Source organism: Bidens hawaiensis, unplaced genomic scaffold, assembly GCF_021521415.1.
Source record: "Bidens hawaiensis isolate Kalapana, Puna unplaced genomic scaffold, B.hawaiensis_p1.1 tig00088283_1, whole genome shotgun sequence".
Classification (NCBI taxonomy): Eukaryota; Viridiplantae; Streptophyta; class Magnoliopsida; order Asterales; family Asteraceae; genus Bidens; species Bidens hawaiensis.
The window spans coordinates 5,715-22,128 of record NW_027504334.1 but is presented as its reverse complement, the minus strand read 5'-3'; the positions used below and the strand labels follow the sequence as shown (position 1 = coordinate 22,128).

General features: G+C 36.7%; 1 protein-coding gene across 1 annotated transcript; it reads left to right on the top strand.

The window, feature by feature from the left end:
* The first annotated feature begins 3,286 nt into the window (after positions 1-3,286).
* Positions 3,287-15,954, top strand: LOC143607864 (histone acetyltransferase GCN5-like). The gene is made up of 14 exons (XM_077083148.1): positions 3,287-3,775; positions 3,866-3,930; positions 4,719-4,799; positions 4,933-5,004; positions 5,154-5,322; positions 5,440-5,483; positions 5,582-5,681; positions 5,763-5,831; positions 6,083-6,137; positions 6,795-6,921; positions 7,144-7,154; positions 8,210-8,317; positions 11,985-12,126; positions 15,646-15,954. The coding sequence occupies exons 1-14, from the start codon at positions 3,287-3,289 to the stop codon at positions 15,704-15,706; spliced, it is 1,593 nt and encodes a 530-aa protein (XP_076939263.1). The 3' UTR covers positions 15,707-15,954.
* The last annotated feature ends 460 nt before the right edge of the window (positions 15,955-16,414 follow it).

Genomic DNA, 16,414 nt, shown 5'->3' with positions numbered 1-16,414 from the left:
AATTACCATAAACTAACCTAAAGTTTCTAACATATTTTAGGCTCAACTCATTATTGGAAGCCAACTTATTGTTTCTCAAAATGCGTTCAAATGATTGGTGATACAAGCTACCCCATTGTGATTAATCCCACCACCTGGTTAATCAATAACAAGTTATTGTTCAATATCTTTTGAGCATTTATATATGCTCAAGCTTATTTCATAGAGTATTAGCACTTATTTCCCAATTACTATGGTTCGAAAATTATCATCCATCTGTTTCCGAAGATGTATGCAAAGGTGTCTCCCCATTAACACTATTGAGTTGCAATCATATGCAAAACGAAAAAACTGAATAATTAATTATCCGATCCAATGAACGCCCCTAACTGAGTTGCAATCACGTACGAATCACTAGTTAAATGTATCGCGTAAACTTATCAGTTTACACTGCTAAACGATGTCTAAATTAATGTTAATTCATATATAAGATCAACAAGTGAACTAATACTAAGCTAAGAACAATCAACATATGTTACACACACACACTGTATCAATTTCCATGGTCGATGGGGGTGGACCGCCACCACCTTTTTCATATGCTAACGCCCACTTTTATCAAGTTACAAAATAGGTGGGGTGGCCCACCGCACACTAACAGTGTGTTCCATAGTTCCTTAAAGGAGAGAAAAGAAAGGATTTGAAAGGAATATAAGAAAATTAATGTTCCAGAGTATTTTATGATGAGAAAGGAAAAGAATAGAAAGGAAAAACAAGGTTTTTTTTAACGTTCAAGACTTTCCTTCCAAATCAGAAAGATTTGGAGAGAAAAGAAACATAATCATCGACTTCATATTTCAATTCCAATTTTACCCATGTCCACTCTTCCTCTTTCTTCTTGATGTTAACCATATTCTTTATTTCTCGATTGCATATGTGCCTCCATCATTGTTGAACCTTCAATTAGATAGCTTACACAGGTAGCATCCATTACTGAACGTGCTATCTGATTTTCTATAAGTTGTTTAATTTGGGGGAAATCATAATTTAATATGATTAAAAGTGCTATTTGCTGGAGAATCATTGGGCCAATTCCAATTTTCAATATAAAAAAGAAATAAAGATTGAGTGAGGCTCAAAAACTAACAGCCTTGGTAAAGAATGATATAACTTTAAAATGTAGTTGTATCGGATTTTCAAAACTTTTCAAAAATGGAGATTGCTGATGGTTACTATTCAGAATATAGAGTTCTTCATTCTATTGTTGTTCGTGAATATCTAAACAACAAACTCATGGGAGATTAAAAAAAAACTTTCAGGCTGTATTAATAGCAAGAATTGAGGTTTGTATAGTTGTACTGTAGTTATGAAGAATCAGAATAGTATATGACTGTCAAAGCAAGAGCCTCAAGTAGTTGGTTATGCCTATTTTTTTTTTTGTATTTCATACCTGTTTTTGTGCAGAACATTAAAGCTCAATTTTAATAAAAGGTTTTTGAAAACTCAGATTAGAATGTGACTATCCAAGCAAGAACATGAAGTAGTTGGTTATGTATATTTTTTTTTGTTGAGATTGAGACATAAGTGCGTTTAACTATAAGGATACTTCACTGCACACACAAAGAAAGACTGCATAACTATAAGGGTGAAACTAACGAAAGCTTAAGATGGATCAGTTAAGGTTAGTGCTAAAGGAAGGAAGAATGATGTTTCAGCAGGTTAAAAGTATGGAGACCCCGTTTAAGACCACAAAGGTTTGACAAACATAACCACAAGTAGAGATGGGTTCGACAAGATAATCACATGTAAAGGGTATAATAGTAAAACTGTATCTTTCTTTTCTTTTCCTCTCAACTTGGAACACATAAAATGTTTAATTTTCTTTCTTTTCCTTTCATTTTCATTAAACTCTAGAACACGGAATAGAATCACAAGTTTTCCTCTCTTTTCTATTCAATTCTTTTCCTTTCTCTTTCTCTCCTTAAATGAAACTCGGGACACAGAGTGTAATAGTTGAGGACGTTTTTGGGGTGTAAAGGGCGTGTAGGTGGGTAAAACATGAGCGTTCGGCTGATTTTTATTTTTAATCATTTTTTTAAACTATTAACCATATTACACATCGTACTTTTTAAATATTAAATGTATTTAATTTTCATGTGAAACCATTATACACTTTCTTATTGGGGGGGGGGGATTTCATTTACGTGGCAACGACATGACGAGTGTTCACTTCTATGTGAAACCATTACGAATATCGTGATACTATTAATTTGCAATTACGTGTGAACTTATACTAAGTTGCAATCACATGTGAATATAAATAACAATACTTAAATTTATAATGTAAACTCATGAGGTTACATTGTCAAACGATGTTATATTAATGTAAATTCAAACTAAAAAAGTTCCCTATTAGGGAGGAGCATATGGCATCGGGTATTGATATCGAGCCGGTATCGGAACAAGCATTTCGGTACCTGCACCGATACCAAGTTTTAAGAAAATCAAGATCGGTATCGATCGGTACATGTACTGGTATTTACCGAATTTTTTACTATGATACCGGCACCGAACCAAGATATTTCGGTACCGATACCAAGTTTTTTGAAAATTTAGACCGGGAAATTTGGGATTGCACGGTCGATAATGGTATGATACCAAGTTCATACTTATTCCCTACGCACCAGGGGCTTTGCAATTGTCACCTTCAAGCGAAAATCTAACACATCATACAAATTGAATCGATCCTTTCCTAAAAATATTTCGAGCAATGGTTCTTTCATTGTACTTTGTGCAAAGGTAAACAAAAAGATATTTATGGGGTACTTGTACAAACCGTTGGGTTAACCACGTACTAGGGCTGGGTTACGCACGTTACGTTGCGCTAGACGCGCATTTCCCGAACCCGATACGTGTAACCGGCTCCGCAAGCATAACTGGCACGGAAATGTGCGTAACTCGCATTCACGTGTGACCTACGCCACGAGCGTAACCAACACCTAAACCAGAAACAAAGGTGGAATGTACAATAATTAAAAAAAAACATGTTTTACGTCAACTTGTTTTGACCCGAAACCCGTTTCCAACCCGATTCGGTTCTAACCCAAAACCTGTTTCGACCCGACTCCTTTCAACTTAAACCAGATTAACCCTTTTTTCAATTGACCTGTTTTAATTCTAACTGTGTTTTCGTGACCCAACTTGCGGGTCCTAAATTAAAGTAACGGTCAAAACAAGGGCAAGATATCATCATACCCATCCGTTTTCTGTTAATACTTGAAAACCCTAATTCCCAAATTCCCCCAAAATGGATGCCAATTCGTCTCACTTAACCGCACCACTCCGATCCCGAAGCTCACAGTCTCCATCACCCTCCCACTCGGCCTCCGCCTCCGCCACGTCATCCATCCACAAGCGCAAACTCACCGCCGCTGAAGACCACGCGCCGCCCTTCCCCTCCTCCTTCGACGGCGCCCTCACCTCCAATGACGACCTCGAGAGCATCAGCGCCCGCGGCGGCAACGACTCCGACGACTCCGAAGAGTTCGAGGACGTCGTTGACGATGACGAGGACGAGTACGACGATTCCTCCATGCGCAACTTCACCGCCTCGCGCCTCGAGAATCACGCTGGCCGCAACACCAAGCTCAAGACCGAGAATTCCGTCAAAGTTGAGCCCGCTGAAGGAGCCAAAGATGGGGCGGTGGTGAAGGAGGATACGGTTAAGAGTATATTTACGGAGAATTTGCAGACGAGTGGAGCTTATTGTGCCAGAGAGGAGAGTTTGAAAAGAGAGGTAGTTTCTGTTTTGGTGATTTTGCGTTTTCGTTTATGTTGTGGTTAGTGGTTACGGATTTTGTAAAGCAGGTTGTTGGTATATTTGCAGGAGGAAACAGGAAAACTGAAGTTTGTATGTGTATCGAATGATAAAATTGACGAGCATATGATTTGGTATCAACTTCTCTCTCTTAGGACTGTGAACAACCAAACGTTTAGTGAACTGTTTTGTTTATGTTCGTTCGTTTAATAAATGAACGAACATGAGATGCTTGTTCAACTATGTGCATTCAGAAAGTTTGATAATGCGTCCGCATTCGTTAATGTTTGTTCGTTAAAGGTTTTTTCTTTCTTTTTTTTAATATTTGTTAACGAACGACTCTTCTAATCTTATCATAGGGATTTAAGCAAATTATTAACTATAAAAGAAAAATGTATATGAGTATTATGTGATTAACTTATATGTACAATTAACATATGAATATGAATGTTAAAACAACTTCAACGCAGACTTGGTAAACTGCTGTTGACACTAACCATTCTCCATTCACAAGCAAGTTCATTTCCATAACGAACGAACACGAACAAGAACTTTTGTTTGGTTAGGTGTTTGTGAACCGTTTGCTTGTCTGATAAACGCTTAACTGACAAACACGATCAAGAAATTTTGTTTGGTTAGGTGTTTGTGAACCGTTTGCTTGTTTGATAAACGCTTAACGGACGAACATGAACAAGGACTTGTTCGGTTCGGTTCAGTTTGTTTCGAGTACAGCCTTACTCTCTCTTCGTATCAAACAAATAAGATGAGAAGACTTCTGGTTTTATGTGTTCATTCAAATAAAGTGCCTTGTAAATTGTAAACTAGTGTTTGTTATGTACAATAATAATACTAGTCTAATAGATGGACATATTAACATTGTTTTTAAGTGCACCAGCTACGCTAATATTCATATTTTTGAAAGGTTAATTGGACTGAAGAATATTTTTGCAAGGCAACTACCTAACATGCCTAAAGAATACATTGTTCGTCTTGTGATGGATAGGTATGTTGTTAGCATGTGCTCTTCATAGAAAATGGTTGAATAATAACTTATTAATAATACAGAAATAATGCTTCTAGATTTATTTTTCATCATCTTTTAATAATATTTGAACTGTACATGTAAATCGATGCAGAGGCCACAAATCCGTAATGGTTATCAGACACAATACTGTTGTTGGTGGCATTACATACCGCCCTTATATCAGGTACAAGTGTTACATGTGTTATCATAAGATATGATATGATTAATATCTCCCATTAGAGATAAATATGTGCATTTGTTTACTATCTTTTATTGCTTTTGTTATATTGTTTCTTTTTAATTTGGTTTTTTATTGTTTGTGTGACATTTTAGCCAAAAATTTGGAGAGATAGCTTTTTGTGCAATCACATCAGATGAACAAGTAAAGGGTTATGGGACTAGACTAATGAACCATTTAAAACAACATGCACGAGATGTGGACGGGCTCACTCATTTTTTAACATACGCAGACAACAATGCTGTCGGCTATTTTAATAAACAGGTTACATAATATTTAATTTTTTGGTAACATTGTTAAGGCTATTTTAATTTTTAAGATGCTCTTATTTTAGTAATATCATTTATCGAACCAATTAACACATATGTATGTTCATTTCAGGGCTTTACAAAAAATATTAACTTGGAGAGAGAACGGTGGCATGGGTATGTATATATGAAATTTTAAAAAGCTCACATCTTATTTAGCTTTATTAAAATTCATAGGCTGTCTCTTAAGATATCTTAACTATGTGGTATTATAGGTATATAAAAGATTATGATGGAGGTATTCTTATGGAATGTAAAATTGACCCAAAGCTTCCATACACTGATTTATCAATCATGATTCACCGTCAAAGGCAGGTAAAGCTACGTGGCTTGAATAATATTCATTTGATAATAATGAAAAACAACATATTGTTTTTGGTTTATTTTTTGTTTCAGGCAATTGATGAGAAGATAAGAGAGCTTTCAAATTGTCACATTGTGTACCCCGGTATTGATTTCCTAAAGGTATGCTCATGGTAAATTAATTAATGGGCTGATTTGGGTTAAACGGGTTAATAGTCAATTCAACTCGACTGTGGCCCGCTTCTACCCATTTGAGCTTTTACTCTTTTTACCAATGATGGAAAATTTCTAATGCATGTCATTATTTAGCTATTTACAAATGTCGCGATTATCAAAATTAGTTGTGATGACAGCTAAGATAGGAATCTTCTTTTTATAAGGTGATATTGCTAACTTTGCAACTATTTTTTCAGAAAGAAGCTGGAATTCCAAAACGGGTTTGTAAACTTGAAGATATTCCTGGTTTGAGTAAGCTCATTAATCCTTGCTGTTATTAACAGTTTGCTAAATTTGTGTTAATCTTTAGTGACATTTATTATTATTATTTTGTTCTCTTCTGTTTTCGTGTGACATGTTAATCAGTCTTCTGTTTTCTAAAGGAACCATTTATAAGATTTAGTTAAATGAACGATCTCGCATGCCTTGTTTGCTAGTTGATGTTCTTTTAAGTTGTTTGTTCAGTTTATTAAATTAATATATCACCTCTTACCATTTAGTCCAGTTTTATTAAATTTTAGGCCCAACATATTGACACTCATGTTTACATTTAATCGGTGTTCACTTGGTTATGTTCGTGCATCCATGTTCTATCATATATGTTCGCTTGTGTTTGTTTACCTTCATGAACTTGTCGCTTATACTATTAACAAACGAACTTAACACGTATATGGTCATTTTTTTTAATAAAACCTAAACAAGAAAACTTCGTTTGTATAATTGTTCGTATAATTAAGGGAAACGAACAGACACAAACATAATCCATCCATATTTCCAGCCCTAATATTTCTGTTTTTGAAGATTTGTGGATCTTGTAGTTAGGTTGTAGTTTATTTGGTGATAAATTCTTGATGATATTATTTTTAGTTTTGATTTTTTTTGTTAGTTTTAATCTTAATTAAATTACAGGGACAGCTGGGTGGACTCCTGATCAATGGGGACACTCTCGCTTTAAATATTTCAATGCTTCTCCAGATGGTACCTTAAACCAAAAGTTGACCGGATTCATGCGCTCCATTTTAAAGGCAAGTTTTTTGTTCAAAAGTTTTTTACTGTGTATGATTGATTGATTTTTTTTCCATAAGTTTCATTGCAAACTCATAAATTTTTTATATAAGTTGCATTCTTGATGTGTTTTAGTTTCATGTGGCTATTTAAACCTGTTTATGTAAAATGGGTCAATTTGGGAGTTAGGGGGTGTTTGGGATTGCTTATTTTCACCAACTTATAACTTATTAACTTTTTGAAAAAGAATAAGGTGTTTGGGATTGCTTTTGATGTGAGAGGGAAAAGTTAATAAGTACACTTTTGTAACTTATTAACTTATTGAAAAGTTATAAGGAGGTAAAATAAGGAATCCCAAACACCCCCTTAGTTTGGTAGTAGAGGTGCTCATGGGTCGGTTTTGGGCTAAAAATGAAACCAAAAACCGAAAATGTGAATCTGGGTCATTTAGTTTTTGGTTTTCACAATGAGTTAGGGGGTGTTTGGGATTGCTTATTTTCACCAACTTATAACTTATTAACTTTTTGAAAAAGAATAAGGTGTTTGGGATTGCTTTTGATGTGAGAGGGAAAAGTTAATAAGTACACTTTTGTAACTTATTAACTTATTGAAAAGTTATAAGGAGGTAAAATAAGGAATCCCAAACACCCCCTTAGTTTGGTAGTAGAGGTGCTCATGGGTCGGTTTTGGGCTAAAAATGAAACCAAAAACCGAAAATGTGAATCTGGGTCATTTAGTTTTTGGTTTTCACAATGGGTTCGGTTCAGTTTCAGTTTAGCCCAAAGTTTCAGGGCCAAATTCATTAACTTGGGCTAAAAGAGGCCCAAATTAATGAAACTGGGCCCAAAATTTTCTTGTTAACCATTGATATATTTATTAATACACATTTGGAAGTTATCATCCTTAAATCCAGTAACATCATTAATTATTTTTCTATAAATTAATTAACATTCAAAAAATGAAAGTTATAATCTGTAAATCCAGTAACAAAAGTCGTTTTTCAGCTTTTACAGGTTCATTTTTTTTTCTTTGGTACATGCAAAACCGTAATCAAACTGGAAATTTGGCTTTTGAAAAAAAAAACATAAAACCAAGCTGTAGTGTTTGAGTTGGTTCAGTTATGTCGTTTTTTTTGGTTTCATGCACACCACTAATTGTTTGGCTTCCAACAATGGGTAAAGTTCAAATCTTTAGTGTGTACAATCTCCTAAATTGTTTTTTTTTAAGTTCATGATTTTAGTTTAAGTTATATAAGTTTTTGTAATCATATATAATAGAACTAATTGTATAAAGGGAACCAACTAATATGACCAAAATAATTTATTGTAAGCAGGCACTGCATGATCATGCTGATGCTTGGCCTTTTAAGGAACCTGTTGATGTTCGTGATGTTCCCGACTATTATGACATCATTAGAGATCCCATGGGTAATTATGCTATTATTATTATTCTGTCTAATTATTACATTTTAATCACATTTTGTTTGCATACTATATTTCCTGTTGCTATTTATGATCATTATTTAAAAAGCATTCTGCTTACCTTTTTTCACCCCTTATTCTATCGGTGGCAATTTTGACCCTTTTTTTTTGATGAACGGGTCAATATAGGCTATAAGTAAAGTCGATAAGTCTTAAAAATCAGTTAAATTAGAAAGAGCTGAACACGCCAAATGGGTGTTGAAGTTTATCGAAAGCCTATAATAAATGCATAAAAATAGGGATGTAAACGGGACAAGTCTGAGCTCGACTAGGCTTGTTTAACTTAGAGCTCAAGCTTGGCTCATGCATTATTAATAATTAATTTATATACATTTTCAATTATTTTCTTATGTATATTTCAGTTATATACATTATTTTCATTTTATCATAATTTGTATATAATAATAACTGTTAAATATAGAACATTGGGTAAATTTAAACACATTAGTTAAGCTGTCTCCGCAACTAGTCTAGAGCAAGTGGTTGGATCTTGAAAAGCAGGCCGTCAGGACAAGTATGTTGCCAGAATAAAAAAGTACGGAGTAGGGTCATTGAAGCTAGGTTGCGGGGTTATCATTTCTGGTCGAGCTAGTGTCACCAGTAAAATGCCACCCAGTGATCGACACTTGGTGTAGCAGAAAGTGGTCAGAGCTAGTGTCATGGGGTGGTTGGTTGCCAAAAAATGACACCAAAATCTTGGTTCCCGCGCAAAACCTTGCAAGAAATACCAGATCTGACGGTTGCCTTTGGCTTTGTTTATGGAGTGGAAGCGGTGGCAGGAGAAGTCTAGAAAAGTGTAGAAAGAAACGAGGGTACTCGGGATGAGCGGTGGCTGGCGTTAGGCAACCCACTAACATTGGTCACCGCCCCATACTAGGAAACTCACTGGTAATCCCCCTTTTCTCAAATAACCCGTCTCTCTCTACGCTATTCTAGCCTTTTCCGACCTTTATTATTATTACTATAGAGCAAAAGAGACGTCGGTGCCACACGACATTTTTTGTTGTTTTTTTTCTTTTTTTTTTTTGCAAAATGTGTTTTTTTTTAAATTTTGTTTGTACCGAATTTTTTCTTTCTTTTTTTTCTTTTTGTGATTAGTGTAGAGTAAAATTTTGTTTGTGCCGCAATGCTCGGGTTTTACTGATGTCTGGGTTTCAACGCTTGGGTCTTACCAACGCAGGGGTTTCAACGCTTGAGTTTTACCAACATCCTGATTTTAACACTTGAATTTCACTGACAGCGCTTGGGTTTTACCGACACCGGGTTTTACTGACAACGCTCAGGCTTAATCAAAGTTCGGGTTTTAACGCCCGAGTTTTATCATCGTCCGGGTTTTACTGACCGAATAAGCATCATTTTTAATATTTTAATTTCTTTTATATGTTAATAGTCTCTTTATATTTGGCGAAATTATTTTTTGTTTCTAATTCTGGTACAATGACGAACGTAATCGATGCTGACCAAATACGCGTTAACTCATCGCTGCAACCTTTGGGTTTTGTCAATACCTAGGTTTTACTAACTGAATAAACGTTGTTTTAAATATGTTAAAAGTTTTTTTATTTTATATAATAAGCTATTTGAGTGCCGCTACTTTTTTTTTGGTTTTTTTTAAAATATGTTACTTTGACGAATTTATTTCTAGTTTTAGTTCCGGTACCGTAACGAACATAGCCGGTACCGACCAAATTCATGTAGGCTCGCCGCTGTAGCGCTCGTGTTTTATTGAACGCATTCACCGCGCAATGCTGTGCGTGGGAAATCACTAGTTGCTATTACAGTTTTACTCAAAACACATCCACCCGGCAGCCAGGATTTTGGTGTTGTTTTTTGACATCCCACCACTGTTATGCTCTACTAGGCGTCGACCATTGGCTGGCGTTTTCTCTGGCAACACTAGCTCGTCATCTTGTTCTTGCATCCTACTTTTCTATCAGATTAGGTGTTGACCAGGCACAACGCTAGCTACGGCAACTACTTTCCAAGATATGGAATTTTATGATACGGTGGCTTACTTGCCAAATCCGACGATCATGGTGTTAAAGAACTCAGGCGTGACTAAAACGGAACAAGATATGGGATGCTGTGGTGGGAGGAATGAGATTGGTAGGGAACTTCTTGACTTTGTATGGCTCATGGGCCCGGAAATAATAAACTTGGTCTAACTCATTCTTTAAGAAAAGAGAATCATATTTGATCACTTTTAGTAGCGCAAGGCATAACAAGCAGATCTAATACCCTTTTAATGAGGCAAGTAGGTCGCTGTTGGTGGGCTATTTTAGGGTGTCGGTAGCGACCCAACATTGTCCATAGGTGACGAATATATGTATGAGAAATATGTTGGTGGAGGGGAAGAGGAAAAATGGACCTAGGATTCGATGGGGAAATTTGAACGGCATTATTGATGTGTTTCAATTAAAGGCCATCTGGATGAGATTATGGCAACCACCGTTGCAGATGTAGCAATGGAGACTCAGGGTCACAATGGAAAGGATAAGAGAATATAAGGAGTCTTGGTGGTGGATGACGAAGTATATAGACATGAAAAACTGAGAGGCAAAGAAGGCAAGGCTTGATCTACTTTGAGCTCTATTTCTAAAGCTCGAGCTCAACTTGTTAGTGGTTTTTCAAGATCGAGCATGACTTGGGCTTGGTTCATTTATTAGATGCATTTTTATTTATTATATAGGTGTCTATACAGATTTTAACTATATTTTGTATATAGAACATGATATATATTAATTAGTTATTTTATCTCAATTTTATATATCAAAACAATTGTCATATAAAAACAATTAAATAAATAAAAGGCCTCTTTTGGTCAATGAGTGAAGTTCGGGCTCAGACTCTTTTGTTAAACAAGCTTAATTTTAGGCTCGAGTTTAGGCTCTGATCGATTCGAGCTTTTAGCGACCCGATCGATTCGTCCGTTAAGCTTTTGTTGGACAAACGAACGGTTCACAAACACGCTACCACACGAAAATTCGTGTCCGTGTTCTGTCAAACGAACTGTTCACAAGCCGTCTCCTAAATCATGTCATTTAAAAAATTGGATTACATGGTAATAATGTAGTCTTTATGGACCAATATTATAATCGAGTGTAGCACAGTCACATAATTAGCTGTACGCTTCGGTATGGGAACGTGGAATGGGATCGCAATTCGCTAGGTCTCAAGTTCGGTATGATCAGGGGCAGACTCATTTCGAATCGCTTCGGTACGATGTACCATAGAATGTGATACAGTGTAATTTTTCAAAAAGAAATATATATATAATGTTACTTTTATTAATTTTATATTTTTATGTATAAATATACAAGTTTGAGGACCAAATATAATGTTAATTTTGGTTGATTTTTGTTCAGATTGAGGTAAGTACTTGTTCCACGTGACTAATTTGGTTCAATTTTGACCGATTGTCCTCCAATTCTGACCGATTGCCATCAAATTTTGACCTAATTTTCTGGAACGCCTATTGCACGATCAGAATCGCGATGTCGTACCGCGTTTCAATACGAACGATCCAGATCGAAACTCGTGGGGCTTAGCGTGAACCATGTGTCGGTGTGTTTTTAAATGAATTAAACACTAATGAATATTAAACTGATTGTAGATCTTAAGACCATGTCAAGACGGGTGGAGTCGGAACAATATTATGTGACACTTGAGATGTTTATTGCTGATGCAAGGAGGATGTTTGCCAACGCTAGAACATACAACTCTCCTGAAACTATTTACTATAAATGTTCCACCAGGTAAATCATTTCATTGAAGATTTGTGTTTTTTTACATATACGGGTGTCTAATAGGGGTGTGAATTTCTGACATGCATGTACCTGGCACGAATGTCGTGGGTTTGGGTTTGGTTTTGGTATAAATGCGTTCAAGTCAGTTTTGGGTCGAACCTGCGAACCTATCTAGCTAAACTGGCCGTGTTGACCCGATTAACCCATTTTTTTGTTTTTATTTTTTTAAATGCGTTGTATGTAATAAATTAAATTGGTCTCGTATTTTATGCAAAAATCTAAAATGGAAACTAACATAAGATTTTTTGATTATAATGTAATTGTTTTATATGAATATATATATATATATATATTACTTTTTGTTGTGTAAATGTAAATTTAAGTATTAATATGTGAAAACAATAAAAAAAATAAAAACTTTCGGGAAAATGGGTCCTGTTTGGGTCAACTCGCGAATATGCACGTCTAGTTCAGTTCACGTGTCAGTTTTTCGGGTTCGGGCTGTGTTCATGTTAAATTCTCGGTTTGTGTCGGTTGGCACATGACCTAGGTATTATAAATTCTTATTTTAGGAAACAAGATTCCCATTTAATCACTTTTAGCAGTGGCGGACGCCACATGCAAATTGACTACCTTTTGATGAGGCAAGGAGACCGACGGTGGAAGGATTGCAAAGTCATACCTGGGGAGGCAGTTGTGACTCAACATCGACTACTAGTGACAGATATAGCCTTCATAAATAAGCTGACTGTTCGAGAGAAGAAAGGTACACCGAGAATTCGATGGGGAAATTTGAAGGACGAAAATCTCCTACTGTTTAAGGATAAACTCTTACTGCATACGCGGGCTCGATTAAATGGGGACTCAACGCATATATGGGAAGCTATGGAGACAAAGATCATTCAAGTAGCAAAGGAGACTCTCGGGGTCACAACAGGAAAGCCAAGTGGGCATAAGGAGTCTTGGTGGTGGAATGACGCAGTGCAAGACAAGATAAGGGACAAACAAGGATGTTTTAGGGAGCTAATGAGGTGCACGAATGAGGAGGAGCGAGTGAAATTGAGGGACAACTACAAAACGGCCAAGATAGAGGCGAAGAAGGTAGTGGCGGAAGCAAAGAAGGCGGCCTTTAAACGGATGTATGAAAGTCTAGAAACAAAAGAGGGGGAACATGCTATGTTTAAGATTGCCAAAGCCAGGGAGCGTAGAAGGCAAGATCTAGGACCGGTGAAGTTCATAAAGGATACAGATGGGCATGTACTGGTCAAGGAGCAGGACATCAAGCTAAGATGGCAAACCTACTTCCACAATCTTTTTAACAATGGGAGAGCTTACCAAGAAGAACATGACAACACAAACTTTCAACGACAACAATCGAATAACTGCTACTGCCGACGGATCACACGAGAAGAGGTGAAGGATGCACTTAGGAGGATGGGAAGGTCTAAGGCGGTTGGCCCAGACAACATACCCATCGAGGTGTGGAAGTGTCTGGGGGAGGAAGGAGTCATGTGGTTAACTACTCTGTTCAATAGTATTCTCAAATCAGGTAAGATGCCAGACCAGTGGAGGAGCAGCGTTGTAGTTCCTATCTATAAGAACAAAGGAGACACCCAATGTTGTGGTAACTACCGAGGAATCAAAACTACTAAGTCATACTATAAAGCTATGGGAAAGAGTGATTGAGGTTAGACTTAGACGAGAAACTCAGGTTACGGTCAACCAATTTGGCTTCATGCCGGGGCGTTCCACCACAGAGGCAATACACCTTATAAGAAGATTAATGGAAAAGTATAGGGAGAAGAAGCGTGATCTACATATGGTGTTTATTGACCTAGAAAAGGCCTACGACGGTGTGCCACGACAGGTGCTCTGGGAGTGCTTGGAGGGTAGAAGAGTGCCTAGGAAATACATAGAGATAATTATGGATATGTATACCAGGAGTGAAACAAGTGTCCGTGCGCCAGTGGGGGATACTGATTTCTTTCCTGTAGAGGTAGGTCTTCATCAGGGGTCAGCGTTGAGCCCGTTTCTTTTTGCAGTAGTCTTGGATGAGTTGTCAAAGTCGATTCAGGGGACTCTCCCGTGGTGCATGATGTTCGCTGACGATATTGTGTTACTTGCTGAGAAAAAAACAAGATCTAAACATGAGGCTTGAGGAGTGGCGAACAACCTTAGAGACAAAAGGTTTAAAGATTAGCCGATCTAAGACGGAGTACCTCCACTGTGATTTTGGTGGGATAAACGACAATGAAGACGCACAGATCACAATTGAAGGGCAGGTGGTCCCGCAGGTAACAAAGTTCAAGTATTTAGGATCATTTGTACAGAGCGATGGGGAATTAGACAGTGATGTGACCCACCGAGTTCAGGTAGGATAGTGTAGATGGAAAGCAGCCACAGGTATATTGTGCGACAAGAGTTTCCCTACTAAACTAAAGGGAAAATTCTATAGGGTGGCAGTTAGACCTGCAATGCTATATAGAACAGATTGTTGGGCCATCAAAAAGGCACAAGTGCGGAAGATGGAGGTAGCAGAAATGAGAATGCTACGTTGGATGTGTGGGCACACAAGGCTAGACCGAATAATAAACGGTGTGTTTCGCGAGAGATTAGGGGTGGCGAACATAGCAGACAAGATAAGAGAGTGGAGATTGAGATGGTTTGGACATGTAAAGAGAAGACAGACGACGAATCCTGTTAGATCCGTAGAAAACATTACTATAGAGGGGAGGAGGGGTAGAGGACGACCGAAATTGACTTGGGATGAGAGGATTAGGCATGATTTGATAGACCTAAACCTCTCCGAGGACATGGTTGAGGATAGGAATTCGTGGAGAAGTAGAATTAAAGTTAAGGATTTTTAGAGAGAATTGAATACCTTAGGGCTTAGACTTAACTTATTTAGGTCACATACCATAATGGTATTTCCCTTACATATATTATTATTATTATTATAATTATTATTAGCTTTTATATAGCTGTTAAACTGTGATCTTATTATTAATATTATTATAATTAGTAGTAGTTTTTATATAACTGTTAAACTTTGATTTCCTTTATTTTGCTTCATTCACATGTACTTAGAGCCGAGGGTCTCTCTGGAAGCCACCTCTCTATTCCTTTGGATAGAGGTACGGTGTGCCTACATCCCACCCTCCCCAGACCCTACTTATAGCTTTGCTGTTGGTGGGATTTTACTGGGCATGATTGATTGATTGATTGTCGGTTGGACTCGACAATCCGTGAACGCTATCTGTTTAGAACCCGTAGTGTCTTTTTGTATGATGTGATACATCTTTTCCGGCATCAAATAGCAGTGACAGTTTTGACCTGTTCAGTTATAAATGAGTAGATTCACGTTATGTTTGATCTGAAAACGGTCAAACTTGTCGAATATTGTACAAAATCTTAGAAATCGTTTTATTCATAAAAATAAAAGAGGGTTTTTTTGTCAACCAACTTGTAGAGTTGTAGGTATTTTACCCATTAACTCTGGTATCATTCATTTAAACGGTTATTATGCAGGCTAGAAACCTTCTTCACAAGCAGAGTTCAGTCGGGTGTGCAATCGTTTCTGAAAATTTAGCATCAAGAAACGGAATTCTTCACAAGATTAGTTGGTATAAATAAAATGTTGTGCATGTATCTTGTTTGTTATATTTGCTATGTAGTTGGTATTTAACAAAATTGTAGAATGATTAGAGAAACCTGCCCTATGTCCTAATAACTGGACGTGTATAATCGGTTGTTTTTTTATTTTTATTTCGTATTTGTAGTTTCGTTGCAAGTAATGTGAAAGTATTGCTTAAGGTTACTTGTTAAAATGACTATTTTTGGTAGTTTAACTTAAACTTCTATTTTTTGATAAGTTTAGTAAAAGCGTAATTGTAAAAGGAAAACACCTATACAAATATGCACCTGAAGATGTTTTGACTGGCACGTTGAGTTGGGCTGGATATTAAAATTTTTGTATTTCTAGTTTCGTTGCAAGCAATATTGAAAGCATTTCTGTGGTTCCTTTGTTGAAAAGATTTAAACACTAAGGTTCTGATTTAATATCACGAAGAAAACGTGTCTTTAAAAAAGACATTACGATTTTATTATGTGTTATCTTTAATATTTTTATCCTTTTAAGTTTTATTAAGGAGCTAATTAAGGGTTGTGCTAGGGACATCTGAAAAAATTGACAGACACCCTCTCACTATGTGGCGTATAGAGCAACACGCAGCGTATTGTGGGGTTGTCTTTTATGTTGTACCCTATGTCCTGATGGGCGTGTAAGGTGGACAACAAC

Coding starts and splice junctions, on each gene's coding strand:
- LOC143607864 (XM_077083148.1), top strand. CDS start 3,287: ATGGATGCCAATTCGTCTCACTTAACCGCACCACTCCGATCCCGAAGC. Junction 4,800..4,932: donor GTTCGTCTTGTGATGGATAG/GTATGTTGTTAG, acceptor AAATCGATGCAG/AGGCCACAAATCCGTAATGG. Junction 12,127..15,645: donor TACTATAAATGTTCCACCAG/GTAAATCATTTC, acceptor GTTATTATGCAG/GCTAGAAACCTTCTTCACAA.